This window comes from Tympanuchus pallidicinctus, unplaced genomic scaffold (genome assembly GCF_026119805.1).
Source record: "Tympanuchus pallidicinctus isolate F22 unplaced genomic scaffold, pur_lepc_1.0 scaffold1, whole genome shotgun sequence".
NCBI lineage: Eukaryota > Metazoa > Chordata > Aves > Galliformes > Phasianidae > Tympanuchus > Tympanuchus pallidicinctus.
This window is the reverse complement of record NW_026294618.1, coordinates 20,059,407-20,082,005: the sequence shown is the minus strand read 5'-3', so window position 1 is coordinate 20,082,005 and position 22,599 is coordinate 20,059,407. Positions and strand designations below refer to the sequence as shown.

The 22,599-nt window shown below is 36.9% G+C and overlaps 1 protein-coding gene across 2 annotated transcripts in view; it reads right to left on the bottom strand.

The window, feature by feature from the left end:
- Positions 1 to 22,599, bottom strand: part of MYOM2 (myomesin 2) — a 73,387-nt gene that overhangs the window by 43,754 nt on the left and 7,034 nt on the right. For both annotated transcript variants that reach the window (XM_052697026.1, XM_052697037.1), the window contains exons 2-12: positions 21,913 to 22,046; positions 20,728 to 20,847; positions 18,764 to 18,902; positions 18,407 to 18,564; positions 17,457 to 17,549; positions 8,571 to 8,659; positions 8,443 to 8,493; positions 8,010 to 8,174; positions 4,914 to 5,075; positions 2,726 to 2,867; positions 934 to 1,133 (exon numbers count right to left, since the gene is read on the bottom strand). In XM_052697026.1, the coding sequence (XP_052552986.1) occupies positions 934 to 1,133; positions 2,726 to 2,867; positions 4,914 to 5,075; positions 8,010 to 8,174; positions 8,443 to 8,493; positions 8,571 to 8,659; positions 17,457 to 17,549; positions 18,407 to 18,564; positions 18,764 to 18,902; positions 20,728 to 20,847; positions 21,913 to 22,019 (1,426 nt within the window). In that variant the 5' untranslated portion in view covers positions 22,020 to 22,046. The remainder of the gene's footprint in view (positions 1 to 933; positions 1,134 to 2,725; positions 2,868 to 4,913; positions 5,076 to 8,009; positions 8,175 to 8,442; positions 8,494 to 8,570; positions 8,660 to 17,456; positions 17,550 to 18,406; positions 18,565 to 18,763; positions 18,903 to 20,727; positions 20,848 to 21,912; positions 22,047 to 22,599) is intronic.

The following is a 22,599-nucleotide window of genomic DNA, read 5'->3' as shown; positions in this document are numbered from 1 at the left end:
GTGATAAACTGTAAGAACCATAGTCACAATAGTTTCATTGTATTCTGTCACAGATTGGTAAACAATTGTATTGTGATTTGGAATTTTGCTATAGGAATTAGTCATAAAGCCAATGAAAAGAGTATATTCAGCTCAGGTTTTACAGATTGTACTGGGACAATGCTCTGCCATCTTCATAATCAATTTAATTCCTTTCTACATAAAAGGAGCACACAAAACTGAAGGTGCACAAATAGATGATATATGGAATAAAAGTAGTCCCCAGAGCAAAACACTCTTCTCACTCTTCTCATGGAGAAGATCTCATAAGGCTTCTCTGCAGACTTTAGAGGCCTTTAGCACAAGACCAGCATTCAGAAAGGCTTTTGTTGTTATTTTTTTTCAATTAGATTGACTTTTTCCATCTGCCAGAAAAGTGATAATATCAGATAACTCAACCAGTAGCAGGGGAGCTTTGTGCCAGTACTGGCACTTCTCTGAGGTGAAAAAAAAGTTGTGGATAAATACAGCAGTCCATGGATTGATGAATTTATATCATAATTCCATTTTTATTTTTTTTCTAAAGCAGGCATATTCAACTACTTTTCCAAATGTTGCTGCTAGCAAACATAGAAGATTATGAGACCTCTGGGCCCATTTCACATTGCAAATGATACAAGCTGCCAGGGCATACTGTCTCTTCTGAAAACACTGCTCTTTGTAGTAATTCATCTTGTTTATACTTAATGCTTATCAACAATAACTGAGATAGAATCCCCAGGGATTGTCCATGCGGATCTTGGCATTCCATTTATATCCCCCCAACCTTGAAACTAGTGAGATATTCATTCAAAGGAAGAAGCAAATGCTGCTCCTGAGTTTACTTAAACGAGCAGAATCTGAAAAAAAGTTAGATCAAATATTCAATATGTGTTCCAGCCTTGTACAACCTACTTTGTGTTCTTTCCAGGTCAACGGGGTCAAGAGCTGCAACTGGTTCAGAGACTCGAGAAGGCCTGCTAATGCCAGCACTGTTCACTGCTCTCACACGGAAGATGTAAGACCGTCCTTCACAAAGACCAGTCACAGGATACTTGCAGATTTTTACAGGTGCATCATTGCACTGGACCCAGTTCTCCAAACCTACTTCACATCTTAAAGTAGCAGAAGACAGCATTTATCAGTGTTGTTCCACGATAGAAATACAGCATCCCTCACACACCAAGTCAGATTCACAAAAGCCACTGAACCATCACTTATTAATGAAAGCTACACACTTCATATGATTTCTTCACATCAGATAACCAGTGTTCACCTTGTTCATATTTATTCGTAATGCAATTGTGAATGCCATTTTTCTTGCATGGTTGTGGGTTGTTTTTGTCCTTGTCAACTCTCTGTGCTTCCATTTAGTTCTTTCTCTATCTTGCCATATAAGGCATAAGTTATTCCGCTTTTATTTTTATACGTATCTCTACAGAACATGCTGAAATTGCAACTTTCACCTAATCTTTTCTGTCTCATTCTTGTCATATTTTAATCAAACAGGATTTTCTCTCTGACAGTGGTTTGGTTACTGCAGATGACTGCAGGAGTCATCAAGAAGCACAGTGATGTCCACATACTGGCTCCACTGCATGCCCACAAGTTTTTCCTCCTACTACTATAAACTTTAATGGAGAAGGCTGCCTTTTGCCCTGACAGTACCGTCAAAAACAGGGTCGTGATCAAAGGCTACTTCATGCTGCAGTAATCCAGGCAAAATGTCAAAAAGAACAGCTGGATAGATTACATACAAAATAGATGAAATATTACTATGATCTACTCACTCTACAAAATGGATATAACTGGTAGAGTTCTCAGTTTTTAAATTAATTTCTTCATGCTGACTGCTATTCATAAACCAACATTTTCCAGCAATTTCCAGACAGTTGTCTCTGAACTACCCTAAATTACAGGGTAGCAAACAGCAATGAACTATAAATGTTGCTTTTAAGTGCAGAATATTGTACATTGTAAAATCATTTCAGTAATGTTTTTAGCTGACTGTCAGCTTCAGACAGTAAAGGTCAGATATTCTACCTTGGCTGCAAGGGGCAACCACGCACTTCAGTGAAAGAGAGATGCAAAATAACAATTGGACTCCCTGATCCTGGGCTGCCTGCACTGAGCTGAAAGTGAGCCAAATGCATTGTAGACTGGAGGAAAGAAAGAAGTGCCATTCTGATTTAAACTATTGCCTCTGAAGAGCCTATGCCTCAAGCCCCTCTTATAACATAGTTATGGCTAAAACAAAAAGATAATGTAATAATTCTTAGATTCCAGGTTTTGCAGCATACAGACTACAAAGTCTAAATCTAATTCAAGGTACCCATAGATTCTGACTCATAAATCAAATAGTGTCAGGGCCCATTCTCTGATTTGGCCACATGAAAGCTATTGAGCATTTTCATTATCTGATAAAGAGTGGATGCTTGCAAATGATTACTGGGAAGGACTCCTGGTCCTTGCTAGCTTCAAGACAGTGTCCAGAATTGCCTGGGAAAGTACTAGAAAATCAGAGCTAAAAATGTTCCAGAAAACATTCTAGTAATTTAGCAATGTAGGCAACTTACAGTGCCTGGGGTCTGCATAGAAATACAGCTAAAGAACATAAGTACATGGGAATATAATGGCATTTTTATTCTTCAGAATGTACATGGTTTTGACAATAAACAGAACTAAATAAGTCCCAATGCTTACATACTTGTCAACAAAATATCCAATCACTGGGTTCTGAGTGGTTGTATTTGGTGGTTTCCAGGTAACAATAACATAGTCTCTGTTAGCATCATGGCATTTAACATCCATTGGAGCCCCTGGTGCTCCCGCGATCAATGCATCAGCATCTGGATCACAAATAAAAGTAAATCCGTTTTGATTGTGAAATCCACAACAACTGCAAAAGGAAAATTTTCAGCTGCTCTGCTAGTCTTTTATGTGAATGTGAGCCAAAAAAAGAGTTTTGTCATACTCTAATTCACTGCGCTAATGAATCAGACCTATATCTGTCTCTCCACATGGATAAAAATGTTCTGGAATGTGTTTTTTGATCTTTCCCACTGAGAGCTGTAGCTAAATGGGTTACTGATCAGACCAAGGTACTCAGTAACAAACGTATAGCTGAGGAAAATAAATCTCTCAGGGAATTAAAATTTTTCAAACTCTTGATTCATTTCTAAGGCTGCTTTTCATATAAAATTTTACAGTACCAACAAGCCTAGGTAATGAATGTACTTTCATTAAGATATCCTTGTGCGGCTTCATTTTTGAGATATTGACTATAGACCCAAGGCTTCTAATGGAGTCTACTGACAGATTTTTTTCCTTTCAAAGAAAGGTTTCCATAACACGAAAACTTCATGTAGGGAGTCCAAATGTATTCTTTCATGGATTTTTGTTTGTTTGTTTGTTTTCTGAATTAACCAAATAAAAGTTTCAAGTTTAATTTGAACCAAAATCTTGGTGTTTTCTCAAATTTTCTCAAGATATGTTCCAAAAGTACTGTCATTTGATAACAATCTACATGCTGTAAAAATGCCCATAGATTTGCTTTATGCATTTTTCTTGCAGCTGAATCTGAAGTATTTCAGAAGAGGATCCTTAGGTAATGAGAACATAATTTTCCCATATTGAAAAGCAATCAGTTTTGAGGTGGCTGAAATTCAGTCAAGCTGCAGTCCTGGTACACATGAAAGGGAAAAAAAATAGGCAAGACAAAGGCCAACAAAAGGCTCTACAGACTCTGGAGTACATAGTTCAAGGCCAAGATTCTGCGCACGTGAATGCATTTGCATCAGACTAAGTGCAAAATGGACCATTGAGGTACCTAAAATTAACTCACCACCATGAGAATAATTTCTAGGAAAATTACTATAAATTAGTGAACATTTTTTTCACTTGGGTAGTTTCTTTTTTAGAAATCAAATGGAACTAGAAATCTTTTGCATATTGTTTCCAGAGAGATCAGGGTGGCTTGTTAAATATATATTGAAAAGCTGATGAAGCCTATGGGCTAGTCCCACAAGAAAGATGGACCTCAGCCACTCAAAAAAACATTCATGCCTCTCCACTCCACACAAATTGGCTGGAAGACACTTCAAGTATCTTTCCAAGACCAGCCCAGATCTCTATGGATTTAAAATTACTGCAGCTCCAACAGCTTCAGTGTGGCTGCACCAGTTTGCAATGACTGAGCATGTGGTCAAATGTGTTTAAGAGAACGAAAGCACTAACCAGCCAATTATTTTCATTTCAATTAAAAAAAAAAAAATTAAAAAGAAAGACTTAGTTTTGTACAGCTGTACGTATGGGAGCTCATTCTCCCTTCATTGAGAGTTGTGTATGCAAATGCAAGGGCAAATTCTGACCTTTATTCCATTTTAACACATTCATCTTTCTTTTTAGCTATGTCTCTTGTGAAAACTGTATTTGTACAATGAGCTAATTTCTTACTTTGCTTCTTTTTCTGCCTATTAAGCTGAGTGTGCCTGGTATGTCAGTGGGAATATTTCTTTCTCATCCAGAATTTGAGTGTGCCCAACAAGGCTTGTTCCCACTTGGTAATGTAGATAAAACAATTACAGCACAGACTGTTAGCACGCAAAGACATTCATTTCCTATTGGGAAAAGAGAAATTAAAGAAAGATATAAGCTGTTTTTTTACAAGAATGATGTATCTCGTTCTCCAAGAAGAATCACACACTTCTTGAAGCTCTCACTCATGTAGAGCAAGTGTATTGTGTCTAGTACAAACTAGTATATAAATCAAATTACTGTTAAATACCACCATGTCACCTTTCTTTCTGCATCATTTATTGCATAGGCTTTTTTAACGAAACTGCTCTTTCTACTGCTATTTTAAATTTCTCCCAAGAAAGGGGTGTAAACCTTACCTCTGACAAACAGGAATGCACTATATTCATTCACTCCACCTTTTGTAACCATTCGCAGGGTGTATAAACCTTCATCATCTTTGTTCAGATGAGTGAAAGACAGAGCTGCCTGGCCTTCTCCAAAATACAGCTTTGTCCACTTGGAGTCCTTTATCAGAACATCTGGAACAGAAGACCCACGTTAGCACATTGGGCAGCACAATGCCCTAGCGTAACCCTGTGCTAATGAGAGGCAAAAGTACACCAGCTTTATACTAACTTTATTCAGAGGGACAGTGCTTTGATGCCATGAAAACTCTACAGAAAATAACTTGCTACTCCCTAAGCATATTTCTTCAATGAATTTGAGAATATGAGGTCTCAGACTATACTATACAGTGCAAACTTCTGAACTTTCATCACTGTTATTCTGAATATGCTGACAGAGAAAAATATTACCAACATTTTGAAGAAAATTATATAAAAACCTGCCATACTCTGTAATAAATGTAGGGTGGAACTTTGTTTCATTATTAATAGGTTTTGTAACCTGTTCAGGTCAAATGTCAGATTACTCAATTTCTTTCTCCAAGTTTAAAAATGAGATTTGTGTTTAATCTGGGTTGCTATAAGCATGCACTGAATTTAAATCCTCAAGGCATGTCTGTTCAGCAGTGAATGAAATTATATTTGAACTCCTCATAGGTGAGAGATGGTGACCCATGATTAATGAAAATTAATCTGATTGCCTACTGAAACCTGAGAAAAAGAACGAGCAGGATATTTTATGCTAGCCAAGGGAGTTTCTTCACCTTAACTTTTTAAATAATTGCTTGGATTATTTTTTATTTCTAAATCCCTAGGACCTATTGCATATTAATTTATTCTAATCAATTCAGCATAATTATATGTAAAGGAAATGAATATCTATAAATGTTTATTATTCTATTGCTTAAATGCACATTGGTGCAGATGATTGCAAAGGAATTCATTTTTCCAGCTACCAGTTGAACTACATGGAAGGTATAATAAATATTAATTTTTCAGATAATAAAACATGCTACTAAAACAGTAAATTATGTGATCATCTAAGCATACAGCTTCCTAGAGAGAAGAATATAAAGTAAATTTAGTCACATTTATTCCCATGGAATCCTTAATCATGAGATCCTTGCCTAGAAAATCTGCCTGTCCCCTTTCTGTCATGTCACAATGGAACTGACACTTCATGCAGAGAGACATGAAGTACTTTAAATGAAATCAGAAAATATCTCCACTTAGAATCTTTAACTAGTGTCTGGGTTCTGGGGAAAATCCTAAAGAAAGGAATGAAGTTGAGCCACGAGCACCTCTGAATAAAAGGTCACTTATATACATTTCAAGCTGAGAGGAATGGCAGACACTCCAGAATTAACTGATATAAACTGCAAACAAGCCTGTATTGCCTGTTAAGGCCACAGTCATCCATTCCCACTGTTCATGTGCACCTTACACCAGAAATTATGGAAGTAGTTGTGTTTGGTAAGAGCGGAAAAACTTTCCTTCACAAAAGGCCAAAGACACACTAAATCCTTTAAGAAAGCAAGAGGTCTCTTTTTAATGCAGCCTGGATGGTTGACAAAAGAAGCCAAGAAGAAGAGTAAATTTCAGAGGCCACAAACATATTCTCTGGTTTTACTAGGGAAGGTATTTATGCACCTGTGATCACAACGATATTACAATACCAAAGCCTCACAGTCGTGATCAAATCTTTAGTACACTGATATGTTATGCTCCAGTTCCATCACTTTTGTTATGCTCCAGTTCCATCACTTCTACCAAGACTTATCAAGCGTTCACCTCAGAGTCAGTGTAAGTCAACCTTCACTTGCTGTTTTCAGTACGAGAGATTTTTCCTAAAACATTATTCTTCTGAAAATTCTTATATAGAGAGCAAATTATATAATTGAAGTTTATCTTCATCAGGCATTTTGATCTGCTGTACTATCAGCTCAGTTGTGCACTCTGTGATTTTTTCCTTTGAATTTAACTTTATATTCTGTATTACAGTATAAATAACTGTAGAATGCTAGTGCATATCACTTTATAATGCTCATATTACACAAGAGATCAATATCAGAAAGCTCTAGTTACCAGCTCATCTCTTATTAAGATTGGATAGACATTTCAGAAGTATTATGTTGATTTAGTTCTTGCAGTATCTAAAATTCTTCTAGGTGGAACATGAATTGTAGATGTCATATTCATGTTTGTTGAATCTCAAACCACATTAGAGGATTTGATTCAGTTGACTTATACACCCCTAGGAGTTTAGTAGACAACCTCAATAAGCTTCACTCATGTGAAGATTATTAATACTGAATAAACATGTATAATTATTAGAAAAAACCTTATCAGGGATTCAACTGTTATTACTTGATTAATATAAACTCAAAAATCATACGAAAAATAAAGATTGTCTTCATAAAATAGTAGAATTAAATATTGTCCTAAAAAAATCACAACATTGAAAGCACATAATGTTCTACAAATTATTAACCATCTCATCATTTATGTTAATGCCTTGCCTCCAGATTTCAAGCGATTCAACAGAGAAAATTGCAGCACACAGCAAAGATTCATAGATCATGAATTCCTGCTGTATTCGGGAACAAGTTCTGCCACTTGATATAACTTTACATCTCTTGGAAATAGTGTGATCTATCTACATATCCATTACATACCAAGAGTGAATTATGTAGGCATTATTAAGTATTAATCTGAAAGGGCTTGTTGAAAGGGCAAACAGTCTTGTTGTTCCATAGATTAAGAATAAGTCATGGTGGATGAAAACTGAAACAATATGGGGCACTCATGTGAAGAAGTGACTTTAGATTTCCATTTAGTCAGTAAACATTTTAACCATTATCTTATTAGATAATATGAGGTTACCTCCTTTGCTGTGTGTGCTCAAGAATAGGTACACCACGTCACTAAAGAGAGATTAAGTCCATAAATTCATACTAGAAAAGCTTATTTGCTTAATTCTGAAATTAAACTTGTGAATTTCATGTTCTAAACTGATCAGAGTCTTCTCCAGCATTTTCCATGCAGCTTCTATACAGTGTACCGACTTACCATCTCTATACCACTCAGCACGAGGCCGTAGTCTTTTCAGCTCTGGGGTGACCAACACAGAACACTTAAGGGTCAGTGTTTCACCTTCAGTTGCAAAGGTGACTCCAAATTTCTCCAGAAATTGGACATCAAAATGTGTGAAGCAAACATCATGCGACAGTGGCACTATGCATGAAAAAATGAAAACATTCTTAAATAAATTGCAGTTGGCACAAGCAGATTACTGTCTAATCTGAATAGAAAATGGAACTCTCTAGTATAATGTATTCTGATCAAAAGATGCAAATGAGAAAGAAAAGCATCTGGACAGCTCATATTGGTATCAGAAAAAACAAGTTATATTTAATTTCCTCATATGTAAAACATTATTATGGCTCTTAATAATGATAAGGGTATATAAACTACTTAAGCAAAAATTTTATAAATTGCTTACAGTGGAAGGGCATTATCCCAGCTGGGTGAGGCTCTTCACTCTCTCTGTACCCTGTGAAACACACAATAAAGATTCAACAGCGTGAACATGATAATTATTTCTTATTTTAACCACAAATTAGTACTTACTTCTCACAACCACAGCACAATTAGTTGATGCCTGCCCGTGGATATTTGTTGCAACAGCTGAATAGGTAGCAGAATCATCGAAATCAGCTCTGAGAATGGAAAATAGGGAAATAAATGACTCGGTGCAAATACAAATGCTCTTAATGATCAACATTACAAAACAAGCTGTGCAAACACTGAGCAAAGCTCTTCACTCACACTAAACAGTATAAGTTGATGAAAGACAATCAAAAAGCTGGTTCTATGTTTTTCCATGATTTTATCATGGATTAATGCGCAGGTTGCAATGACTTGAGCAAACTGGAGATGACCTTTAGAGAATGATCAAAATAAGAGAGCTGGAATATACCAGTGCGGCTATTCTTTTTTCGCTATGTAACTATGCTCTTAATCTGTCTTGCCCTTCTGCCACATACTTTAGGGAAGATACATGGAATAAAAGGATGTGATGCTTGCAGAAGTACATTGCTCTACAATGATTCCTAGAAAGTACATACTGGCTTTTTATGCCTCTCATACCTCCTAGGAAATGCAAACGAAACAAAACAAAACAAAAACAAAAAAAAAGGAATCCAACTTAAATTGTGGCATAAAGATTTTGGTTTATTTTATTAGTGACAGAATTTATCTATTATGTAAGGAGAATTTAAAAGAAAACATAATTACATAAAAAAATAATTACTTCATGGCAAATAGTGCCCAGTGATGGAATGTCTCACCTACTACGTCCTCCCTTGAAGGAGAATTTATGCTAGCAGATATATGACCAAGTAAGATACAAGTCCAAACCTTTTTCTATTAAAAATGTGATAAACCACAAGAAATATTACTTCAGTGGGTATGACATAAAATTGAAATAAAGGAAAGAAAACTAATTCTTTATTTGCACATGCATTTTTTTGTGCAATTACTTTAATTTACAGTTGAAGTAAATTTATCTGTGTCTAATAAGCATAAACATCACTGACTAGGAGCATTAAAAATATTTTAGACTCCTTTTTGTTAAAATACAGATTTAGATAGAATGAAATTTCCTCAAAAAAAGAATATTAGTCTGCAGGAAGAAACAATTTTGAAAAAGTTGGAATATTTCATTTTAATATTTCATGGAATCATAGAATGGTCTGAGTTGAAAAGGACCACAATGATCATTGAGTTTCAACCCCCTGCTATGTGCAGGGTCGCCAATCACCAGACCAGGCTGCCCAGAGCCACATCCAGCCTGGCCTTGAATGCCTCCAGGTATGGGGCATCCACAACCTCCTGTGCAACCTGTTCCAGTGCATCACCACCCTCTGTGTGAAAAACTTCCTCCTAATATCTAACCTAAACCTCCCCTGTCTCAGTTTAAAACCATTCCCCCTTATCCTATCACTATTCACCCTTGTAAACAGTCATAATCATTTCAGAATGAACATTTCAGTTCAAAAAGATATTTCAGGATTTACATCTGCTTTATTTTCAGAAACATACTAAATACTTTAATATGAAATATTCTCATATATTGGTTTTTAATAAATAAAGATTTTAATTTGGCTAAAGTTGATATCTTTTCTTGAGCTTTTCTCCTTTAAAAATATGTTCATGTCAAAGAAAATTGTCAATTTTTTTCCTATTTCTTGGAATTTCTATTATGATTAGCCATAAGTTAATCAGAGCACTGTCTGAAATATGTATTATTAAATTCTGCTTCTGTGTATTCCAATGCATTTGATGGAGATCCTTCAGTAATTTCCAGTGACGATACATAATGTTCTACACTGCATTTAGTTTCCTCTAAGAAGAATTAATGAATTTGTATATTCTTGGCAACTGCCAGATTAGAGGGATGAAATTGTGCCTGTACTTGTCTTCTAAGAATTCTTATATCCCAGGTGTGAAAGAAGAAGGAATGCATAAAAGTGTTTGAAGTAAATGGTATAAGAGAATGCCAAACTGGGGCCATGTAGTACTTGAGACAGGCACATCAGACTCCTTTTTTTCAGCTCTTATATATATTCATGGCAGTGTCAGTAAAAAATGATACTTTCTGTTCTGTGATGCCTAAAAAAAAAACTTGATGAAAGCTCTATAAAATTGTGGTTTAACTCTTTAAACGAACAGGAGTAACAGCTCCTCCTAGAGGCAAATCTTCAGCACCCAATTCACAAAACATGGCATGCTACCAAGTCAATCATACATTTAATTATCAAAGACAGAGTGACTCTTAAGATTAACCCGCTTATCCAGAAAGCTTGGAGTTAGAGTATGAAACCCATTATCACTCTACTGCAGTCTAGGTAGGAAAAAGTAAGTCTGAAAAGCACTAGAGAAGAATTGAAATAATAGGCTAAATGTTACTCAATATTTCAGAGATTTCTGAAATTATTTTAAAAATATCAATACCCATTCACTAATCTACAGAAAGCTAAAATGATCTGGACTTAGCTGAAATCTCTTGGAGTTAGTTACATTAACTTCTTATTAACACTAATTTTTTTTTTTTTAGTATCCCAGTTTCACTGTATTAACATTTGTGTTATGTCAAAAGTGAGTTAAAACTTTAGTGCAGCTTTTTTTTTCCTAAATCAATGCTTCAATGTCTCTTTATTGAAATGTACATAACTTACACACTGTTCTCAGCTCAGTGCGGTGCCTTGCTATAATGAAACAAGCCAACAACAAACGAGGCATCTCAAGAAGTTTTTTCAAGGGGCATTAGATAATTGACTGTGGTAGAAATCTAAGGTGTACAAGTCACTCTGCACTACACCTGTTTTAAAGGAAATATATGTAGTACATAGTATGCAGTGCATACAGTAAGATATGTAATAAACAGAGATCACCCTGCTTGAACAGCCCTTGGCATGTATTAGCATGTAACAGCTCCCAAAGGACTGCTAGGCACAGCTCAGGAGACAGCAAGGGGCTTTTCCCAGGAAGCATCCTGGTTGTAGCTGCTCTGTCCTGAAGGCTAAGAGGATTAGCTGCATGGCTGTCATCCACTGCACGCCAGGGGAGCACTGTAGAAGAGGATGCATTTAGTTCGTTATAGAAGGACAGCAATTCCTAGTCACTAGTGGCAGGTAGTGCCATAGCATACCCTGCAGATCTCATCTCTTGATACATGCCCCATAAAGACTTCCTGTTCTCCAGGCCACTGTCCAGGCCACCCTGTCTAGAGACCTATAGAAGTGTACTGCAACTTCACCAGCCTACGCCTCCAGGCTTCTCCAGGAGACATGCTGCAGGGCCAGTGCTGATCCATCCCCAGCTGCACACAGTTCAGGCAGCTCTCAGCACTGACACCATAATGGAGTGATGGATGGCTGCCTCATCAATGCTGTACCAGGCTGCTCCCTTTCATAAACAAAGCACTACTTCAGGCCTCTCTCAAATACTACTTAGCTGCTTTTCAACACAGTGAGGTTAATTCAACTATCAGTTTAAAATAGCCAGCATCTGCTTTCACTGTTGGCTTCATTTTCCAGCAGAATAGCAGATAAAACAATCAATAGTAATTAATTTCTATAAGAATCACTCAGGATTCAGGAACTGAAACATAATTTATTAACCACAAATTGGCATAGAAATAATTAAGAAAATAGAGAACAAATGTGAGGCCACATTCTGCTTGACCACTTAAAGCATCAAAAAAATCAGAAAATGAGGAAACAGCATGAATCAAATATCTGATTAACTTTTTGATAGGTATATAGCTGTGCTACTCTCAGTCCTTTCCCCATAACTTTGCAGTCTCATAAGGAACAGCAAAATGCCTCTATGTATTTTGGGTCTCCAAGGTAGAGGAAAGAGAATATAACCATAAAAGTCTCCAGAACAGACAGAAGAGTCACAAAAGGATTTTTTCTTTAGCCCAACCAGCTTGATGTATTAAAGGACCTATCTGACAGAATTGTTTAGATTAGTGATGGTGTGAGAACTAATTTTATAAAAGGATGGAACACGCTTATTTTTTACAGTACATTTTCTTTTATGATAAGGAACAAGATTCTTGTTGTTATTATGAACATACTGATAATAATTCCCCAGTCCAGGCATTTTAAGAGATCCTGCTAATTCTATCCATTTTCTGGAGGTCACTGCTTTGAAACCATTTTATAGTACTCTCCCATAACCTCTAACTGAACTCACCAGGGGATAAATCAAACCATCTTAGATAGCGTCACACTCAATGGCCTGCCTTTAAACTTGATGTTGGAGGTATATGGGGTTAGTAGGTTAGCACTACACAGCGCATTGGCTTAATACACGCAAGTCGACACAAGTCGAACAGGATGGCAAGGTACATCAAGTCCTAATTCTCCTTTGGTGCCAGATAATATTCAGATTGAGGATTACCTTGGAAACTACTTCCTTTTCTGTGAATACAAAAAATAGATTTCCTAGATACACCATAAAGTGCCCTGAGTCAAGACCATTCCTAAACTGTACACCAGTTTTCCTTGCATCATGATGGAGAATGTATTATCTAACCTTTACAAAGGTCAGTTAAAATATGCTTACAGTACACTTAGAAAATATGAAGTGTGAGGGCACCTCACACATGTTCCAAGGTACTAATAACTTTTGTGAAAATTAAATTGCCCTCAATCCACACAAGTTTCTGCAGCTCTTGTGGTTGTGAAGAGAATATTCCCCAGGCAGATACTTCTGTTTAAAATGCATATATTCATTTAAACATAGGGATTGAGACTAACATTTTTGCCTGAATTAGAACACAACTTAGTGCATGTCAAGAGCAGGAAGCATAACATAGTACATTTCAAGAATTAAAGTTGCCTCCTTGAATTTAAATGACAAAATATTCAGCATTACATCTATATGATACCAAAATGTGGAAACGCTCTGCAGGATCACCATCTCATATTCTGATTCTCTAGGCAGACTGAACATGATAGATTCTTTTCAATTGGTTAGGGTTTGTTCTTACTGAATAGAGAACCTCTGTTTTGAGGTTGACACTGTCTCATGCCCATCTCATTGGCTCTCAGCTATTGCAGCTTATAGAGGAAAGTGACTGACAGGCCAGAAAATTACAGATAATTTCATTTGGGGGATATTCTTTGTATTTCTGCGAAGAAAAAAAGAACTGAAGCACACCATACCTGCTGCCTCTACATACACTGGCAGCGCATACCTGCAAGGCGCCAGGACCTGCAGCCTATCACCACACAATCAACTGTATGCAGCTCCAAGGCTCTGCCTCCTGAGCTGGAGAAGTACCTTTGCTGCAGTGCCTGCACTCTGTCCTGCTTCCACCCACAGCAGGAGGAAGGGCAGGCCTCATTCTGTAGTTCCAGCTTAAATTATTCCAAGCCTTTTGTTCCTAATCAAACTAAAATAGCACTGTACTGACTGCACAGTGTCATTTATTAAATGAGAATAGTTAGAAAAGAAGGTTCATTCAATTTTTAAGCTTTTTTTTTTTCTTCTTTTTTAAAGCAATGCTGACGATGCTTAGGAGCCGAGTGCTCGATTAGGGGCTAGCTCTGCCTTCTGGCAATAGGTATTACACTGCACTCTACTGGCTTTGCTACGCATTTTCACTGATGGAACCACAAACCCTTTCTTGCTGCAATGAGAAGCATTTTTAAGCAATGAACTGGAACAGGAAAGGGAGATAGCCCTAATGAAATATAAAACACTGCCAAATTTTGAGATTGTACAAGTGGCAGTGTGCAACTGCACCACACTGACATTGCTCTGGAAAATCAAACTTTTTCGCTGCTTATCATTTCTCATCTGTTCATCTGCCTGCTCACTGCAGGACTTTTGGAATACTGGGAGCATGCTACTGTCCGCTCTATACTCCAGTCACCATATCAGAATACATAGTATAGCCCTTCATGGTTGTGTAAAGCCAAGTGATTCATTGGAGAAGCAATTTGACTTTCATATCAGTGAAAGAACTAGTGCATGCATCATAAGAAATAAAAAAAAAGAAAAGCACTAGAGAATAGAACAAAAACCTGTGGCTAAACAAATAGCATCAACTAAGAAATCCAAAATGTTTGAATTTAAAGTACTGAGATAGACACTAACATGTAAAATATTTTCAGCCATGCTATAGAGAAACAGAGTGTACTAATCTTTTCTACCTCTGATAGAGAAATATTTTGTTGTATCATCTGACTATCTGTAGTTAAATCAAATGGAATAAAGAAATAAATATTAAACAAGCCCTATAACTGTGAGAAGTTCAAAACTTATCATGAAAGCTCCATATCCCCCTTCTTTACTGCATAAGGGAAATCTTGAGCTCAGACTCTGAATTGAGAAAGGTTATAATGAGCAAGAGAGGGGAACTATATGGTAATTATAGTGCTTAATGAATATAGAAAATGTGGTAAACTGAGCACAAAGCATCATGAAAATAGGAGACTGAGAAATGAAAATGATCTTCTATAGACATGGGCCCTCGAAGACAGCAAATACGAGGGATGAAATTGTGTCCAGTTACTGTTTTAAGTTGACAAGTGACGTCCTGGTTCTGGCGCCTCAAGAATTTTTCCACTGGGATCAAGGAATACTCATAGGAATAAATATCACACTTGCATCAGAAGGAAAAGTTCACTCTCTGAGCTTCCCTGAAGCAGTAAAAAGGTAGCCAAGAAATTCCAAGGCAGTTCTGAGTGGCTGCGGATCAGATGATATGCAGCTCAGCACTTTGGTATGAACAGCTGAGAAGAGCACAGCAGTGGATAGGTGGAAAATCCAAACTGTTCTACTTCTAGGAAAAAAAATAGTGCTACAAATATGCATGCATACAGATATTTATGGAAGATCCAAAGTGAACTGATAAATGTTTTTACTTAAAACTTTAGTAATACATATTTTAACCAAATACATATAATTTGTCAAATACTAGTACATATAATAAAAGCAATAGAAAAACTATCAAAACATTCTTTCATTTCCCACAGGTTGATTTTCAACTACTGGGAAGCACTAAGAAATTAATGGTCAAGTTTTGAAATCAAATAGATCAGTAATTAAAAATTCTATTTAAACTTAGAGCTTTTTTTATGTTGATGAACTGTGTAAATCTATGGTAAATAAATCATAACTTTGGGTCTATAATAATAATCCCCCAATAGTCTTTTAAGTGGAGAAGGGAGATCTGTCAGAGAGCACCTAGGTGACCCTAGCTAGCATAAAGACCATGCTACCAGACAGAACATAAAAGGAACAGAGCAACAGTAGTTGAAGAGGGCAGCTTAACTGAGCATGAGTAACCACATGAATACACACAGATCTGTGCCTAGTAAACAGTGGATGATGATGAGTGGGGGTGGACTCTGAAGTGTTTGCCAGTGAATGACTCTAAGGTATGTCTGAATAAGTACAACTCTATCTGAACAATCCTGAAGGTGGCTGTGAATGTTGTCTACATGACTGATAACCAGTAACGGAAGACAAAAAAGTACCAGATTATAAGATACCTCTGATGTGATGGCTACAGATGCTCTAAAAGCACTATCCTCACTGATTCTCGCTTCCTCAAAAAGCAATTTACACTCTAAAAGTCAGAAAAGAAAACTGTGCTACATATTGAATGTCGGGACTCACCAAGCAGCAGCTTATTAACGCTAAGAAAGATAAACACAAGTACAATCATTTACTTGCATTAAGTTACCCATATTTTATCTATCACTCATTGCCACACAGATCCAGACAGAGGAGAGCATTTTTCATTTTCATCTGCTGCAAGAGAGAGGGTTGCAATAGAGCAACCTGTTTTTCTCTTTTAACCTCACCTTCAAAAGTAATGCTGGTGAGATAGAACTAGTTGTGATGAGACATCTCATAGATACAGAGAGCAGCCAGGAAATTACTCATGTCCTGGGATTGAAGGCTGTGAGTATCTTATAGGTACTTACAAGTACTACTACTCCTTTAGAAATCTCTTAAGAAGCAATAACAGAGTGGTTATGGCTGAGAACTTCTATACAGGGATATGCTTCTCCTGTCCTGAGCTACAGAAAGTTGAAAAGTCCAGTTGGATTTCATTTCAGAAACAAAGACAAGCATTCCTTCCCAAAAATAGAAAGAATTATGCAGTTATTTTCTCTGCTCCACTTTCTCACAAGTTCAGGGTCTCTTCCACTGCTGACAGGTAGACAGACAGAGTAGAATATGAAACATTTGATTAGATAAGGACTAGCTACAAATATTCCAGTTGTTTGACCACAGCTGATAATCACGTCTGGAGAAGTTTAAAAGCAAAGGTCTTTTCTGTGCCTCTTCTCTAGATATTCATTTTCTTTTTTGAATACTGCTGTTATATCCTCATCCACTCTGGCATTTTATATTTTATAAAAAGAATTCGTACTGAGTCATAGGCAACAGGCAACATTTCAGCTGTTTAGGACAGCCTGGTATGAGTGTTAGTTTTAGGAAGATGTTCTATACAGGCATTTTCTATATTTCAAGATTAACATCATTTTGAAAAACACAATAAATTAAATTAGATTTTTCTTTCTAAGTTAACACTCCCTTAGTTCTCAGAGAACAAATAAATGGAGATCAAAAGGAAATAGAACCTGCCATATAGTAAAACAAAAAACAATAATTGTGTATCTTTGCCATGGCCAGCAGAATTTCTAGGTAGCTTAAAGAGCTTTGTCATGAAAAGAACATAAAATACACATTTTTCTACTTTGATTGCCAAGAAAAAAAATTATAACAAAAAAAATAACTTCGTTCAGCCACTTACATCTGCTTTACATTTTATAGACTGTCAAAGCTAAACAATAGAAATATCTACTTTTTCATTTTCAACTCATTTTCATGACATAATATCCAGCTATTTAGTGAACCACGTCTAGCCTAAATTTGAGAGAAATGTGATGAATGTGAATAGAGTATAAAAATCTACTGTACCTGTTTATATGCAATACATGTACTCCATATTTGTTTTCAACAGTGTACTTTGCTGGATCACTTGCTGGCGTAATCAGTTCCTCATTTTTGTACCTGACAATCAAGAAAAAATGAATTAATTAATAGCAGCTTCTATTCATTGCAATGATTTGGCTGTTTTTTACATTCAGGAATCATTTTTTATAATCTGAGAACTCTATACATTTTCTCTAGCTGTGTATTTTCCAATATTATGTGAACAAATACAATTCAGGCCACAAAGGTGAAGGAGGACCATTGCTGCAGTAGATAGTGGAAAGGAATGTACCCAGACTAGAAGAGATGGCAGTAGAGAAAGACAGGATGTTACTTGAACTTTCCAGTCCACTAGCCCTGACACAAGATGGGAAGCAAACTTTGATCAGAGTAGAGCACTTCAGCTCACAAAAGGGAAATAGCAATTGCGTAAGATATTCACAGTTCAGTCTGTAGCTCTGCCATATACCAGATAGAACGTATCTAGACAGGAGGGCAGCTTCTGGGTCTCTACATTAATGTCCACCTCAAGGGGGGCTGACACAAAGCCAAAAACTCAGTCTGTGGCAATTGCCTATGACAACAATAGTGCTGTGCAAGTTAACCTGGGCCTAGTTTGTGAACTTTGCATATTGTGCCATTTTCTACTTCATCTTCAGGGAAATGAATGGCCAAAAAGACTAGAATGCTTTCCACAATCTGCCTTCTGAAATGCTCAATTTTGCTGCTCTTCGCACTGTGCATGGCCATTCAGCAAGCTTTCCACCCACTCTTCCCACTGCAGTGTCAAGTACCAGGATAAAGCCCATACATGAGGATTACGAAGTGGTTTTAAATAGCCATTATGTGTGTGACGTTTATCACTAACGCCATAAATTCCCAATGGGAAAAGCTAAACAACATTTTTAGAGGCCTGGATAAGGCCAATTTCTTACCACTGAACAACAGGGGAGGGAAATCCTTGTACAGTGAAGCAAAGACGCACAGACATCTTTTCCCAGACAGTGTGAGATCTCAGGCGCACTAGGATTTCAGGAGCTCGATTTATTTTTTCCTCAAAAGCATGTCTTTCCAGAGCCATATTTTCTTCTACCTGTTAGACAAAGGAAACCAATAGAAGTAGGAAAAGAAAGGAAGAATTTAGCACTAGATTCAAATAGACTAGAAGATTAATCTCAAATTCACAATATCAAAAAATGTTAAGTCATTACTAATATTTGAAACATACACCTAATTTTTAGTATATCTTACAATTGTACTTGGATAGGGACAAAAAATATTCAGTACTGTACCATTCTTTGTATAGCAAGTCTATCCAGTTGTTCTCTAGCATGGTGCCTGGCCATGTGAATCTCTCTTTCCAAAGACGACAACTCACTGGCAAATTTGATCCTTTTTTCATCACTGGCATGAGACTTTTGTTCATGAGTCCTGTAGAACAAGAAAAAATGTCAGATAAGAATGATCAATATGAAGCTTTAAGATTATTAGTTACACACATTAGGCATCTAAGGGCTTTGAAACCACATCAGGATGGAAAACTTAGTTTAGGAATTAGTCTACCAGTCTATGAGTTCATCCTAGCGAGCTTGTGAGGTGCATATGACTGTGGCATAGACTGAATAGTTGGGCAGAGAGGAACCTGAATGAGGTTTAATGCGAGCAAGTGCAGAGACTTGCACCTGTAAAGGAATAACCACATGTATCTCTACAGGTTATGGACTGGAGAGGAGCTCTGTGGAGAAGGACCTGGGTGTTCTGGTGGACAACAGGTTGGCCATGAGCCAGCAGTGTGTCCTTGTGGCCAAGAAGGTCAATGGTGTCATGGAGTGCATTAAAAAGAGTGTGTCCAGCAGGTCAAGGGAGGTGATTTCCCCCCTCTACTCTGCCCTGGTGGGGCCACATATAAACTTCTGAGTCCAGCACAGGGCTATCCAGATCAAAAAAGACAGGGATCTTCTAGAAGGAGTCCCGTGTAGGCTCATAAAAATGATAAATGATGATGATAAAGAGATGATAGATGATTTCCAGTACAAGGAAAGACTGAGTAACCTGGGTCTGTTCAGCCTCAGTGAGACTGAGAGAGGATCTAATTAATATTTATAAATATCTAAAGGGAAGTAGGTGGCAAATGGATGAGGCCAGGCTCTTCGTGGAGGTGCATAGTGATAGGGCAAGGAATAATGGTCTAAAACTTGAACAAAGGAAGTTTCATACTAACATGCAGAAGAACGTTTTTACAGTAAGGGAGACGGTGCACTGGAACAGGTTGCCCAAAGAGGTTGTGGAGTCTTTTTGCATGGAGATATTGAAGACCCATCTGGACACTTATCTTTGTAACCTGCTTTAGGAGGGGGGTTGAATTTGGTGATCTCTTGAGGTTCCTGCCAACCCTCACGATTCTGTGATTCTTACACTGTCTTTCTACACTTCTAGATCCAAGGGCTGCATCAAATGTCCTCACCTGACAGATACAGACCAAGGAGTTCAAGATATTATTTTCACTGCTATTTTTTAAATATCTGTTTTTTTTCACTTCAGTGTATTGTGAACACCAGCCTTGTTTTGCCATGTATAATTTAATATTAATAAAATTTAAGATGGTTTTTAAAAGATAAGTTATATTATGCTAATGAGTTTTATTCCCCTGGAACATTCTACTCCTAGGATGTATCTTTCAAAAAAAAGTTCAAGAACACTGAATATGTGTATGATATTCTCAACAAATTTTCTACAGATAAGGCAGAATTAATTCTTGTATCATATACTGTCTATATGTTTGTTACAGTCACTGTAAAGCATGTCAGAGCAAAAACAGTCAAATTCTCTAATTGGAGCATTGCTGCCAGCACATTTATTCTAAGACTTCATACCAAGGCTTGTAATTGAGACATGACAAAAAGCCATCTTGGTATTAAGGAAAGAATTCAAAATGTTCAAACTGATCCAAACCAGAAATGTAGGAATAGTGCAGTAGATCTGTTTGAAAATGTTTTGGATCCTGAGCAGATTCTAATTTTTATTGAGTTTAAAGCTATTTGCAAGGACCATGCTGGGGATTAAGGGGAACAACTCTGGGTTGAAATATGAGAATGAAAATGATACTTGGTGATTTAGTATTCTAGCCAAAATAGATTAGTGTTGAACAGTGACAGAGAAGACTCCAGTCTTGCTGACTTTGAAGAGAGCCCTGGCAAAAAAGAGATACTGAATGGAACCAGAGCCACTACACAGGTCAGGTGGGACACAGCTTTACCTTTTTCTGGATTCTTGCATTGCTTCATGAGCCAAGCTGCGTGCCCTCCTGGCACAGAGTCTGCATGTTGTTTTTCCCAGGCCAATTGATTCATAGTGAGCAGCCTGCCTAGAAGCAGCCCTTCAAATATATTTAAAAAAAAAATAATAAAAAAAAAAGCCAAAACTGTTATACCCCAGGAGTTCTGGGGAAAAAATGCATTCATAAAAGTAAAACAAATTATTTTAAGCAAGCTAAATTATGTAATCGAGCATAGTTTGGTAAAGATGCTACTTTGCATTCCTTACTAACTGCAGTGCTACTAGGATGTTCTGATTCCCAGTCAACCTTCAGAGGCTTAATGCCCATCATTAATCACTTGAGGTCATTAGACACTTTATTTCATTTGATTCTATTAAATATTCTATAGTCCATATTCAATTCTTTAAGTGCTGTGGTAGCACTGCTAAATAAATCACAAGGGAACCAGCTTGTCTAATAATCAGCGTACACAGAATCCCTATAATACTGCATATTTCTAAATATTCTTGCCTTTCTACACTTCACATAATCTTCCTCATAAAATCCCTCTTTCATAAGGGAATCTGCAGAAGCTGGATAGTTAGCTAGGCATCTTAATTACTCAAGAGAGAGGACAGTAATTCCTAAGCAACCCAGATTCAATGTTCCAGGCTTTAAAACTAAAACTCAGAGACTTCATGAGAGGAATTGAAACTGTTTTGTTGCTTAGTTGAAAAAAAAAAGAAATAATTTGAATGACAAAAAAACACAAGTAGGAATAGCCAATTTTGGGAGAATTAATATCCTTCTCATATTGTATGGAAGAATGGATAAAAAAAACTGATTCTATTATTTACAGTTTATTTCAGTGCAATTTTACTTAAGACAAAGTGAGATTCAATCAGAGCTTAAAAAATGGAATTTCCAATTTGGAGGCAGTAAAAAGGATGAAACCTCAGATAAAAAGCCTGTGTAGATGGGTTGCTACCTAACTAGATAGTCTAGCTATGCTGGTGGAAGAGGACAGACAAGAAGCATCTCTATGGAAGGAATTGAAAAAAGTACCATTCTGAATAAATCACCAGCAAGGGAGAGGAGAATGCAAGTATCTGGATTCGAAGAACTGACTGATTATCCAGTATAGAAACATCTGTATGTGATACATGAGAAATACATGGTACTCACTTTCTTGCTGCATATTCTTCAAGTACATATCTTGTCTGAATGTTGCGATAGGACTGATCAAAGTGTTTGTGTCTTTTCTGGTAAAATGGCACTGCTACTGACGACATACTTCAGTTTGTTACAACCAGCAATTCCTGCAATGAAATCACAGTTAGCCATATGTTTCAGATACTTGTTTGATATTTTTACATACGTATACATATGTACAAGCACAGATGTACAAAATTCCATCACTTTGTCGCAAACAGAGCCGTCAATCATATACATGGGCACATCGGGCTGTTTATTAGCCACAAAACAAGCCACAAAATCACAGATAATAGAGCAAGAAGATCTTGATGAATTATTTTTCTCTTCTTTCCAGATGTCGTTTAATACCTCCTTAGAAGTTTCCAGGGACAGAAATCTGACAGCTTTTGGGACATTTTCGAGCTATTTCATATCTCCACGTTTCAAATATTTTGCTTTATCCCCTTCCTGCAATTTACACTCACCATTTCTAGCCCAGTTCACCATGACAACACAAAATAGATTGTATTAATCCACTCTGCATCAGCATGTTGAAGATTCCAACACTGCATTCACATCTCCTATCAGCTCTCCTATATAAACCAAAAAAAGCTGGCTCATGCTGTTTTTTCTCATGTGTTTCTTTTTTTTTTTTTTTTTTCTGGAGACCAGTCATTC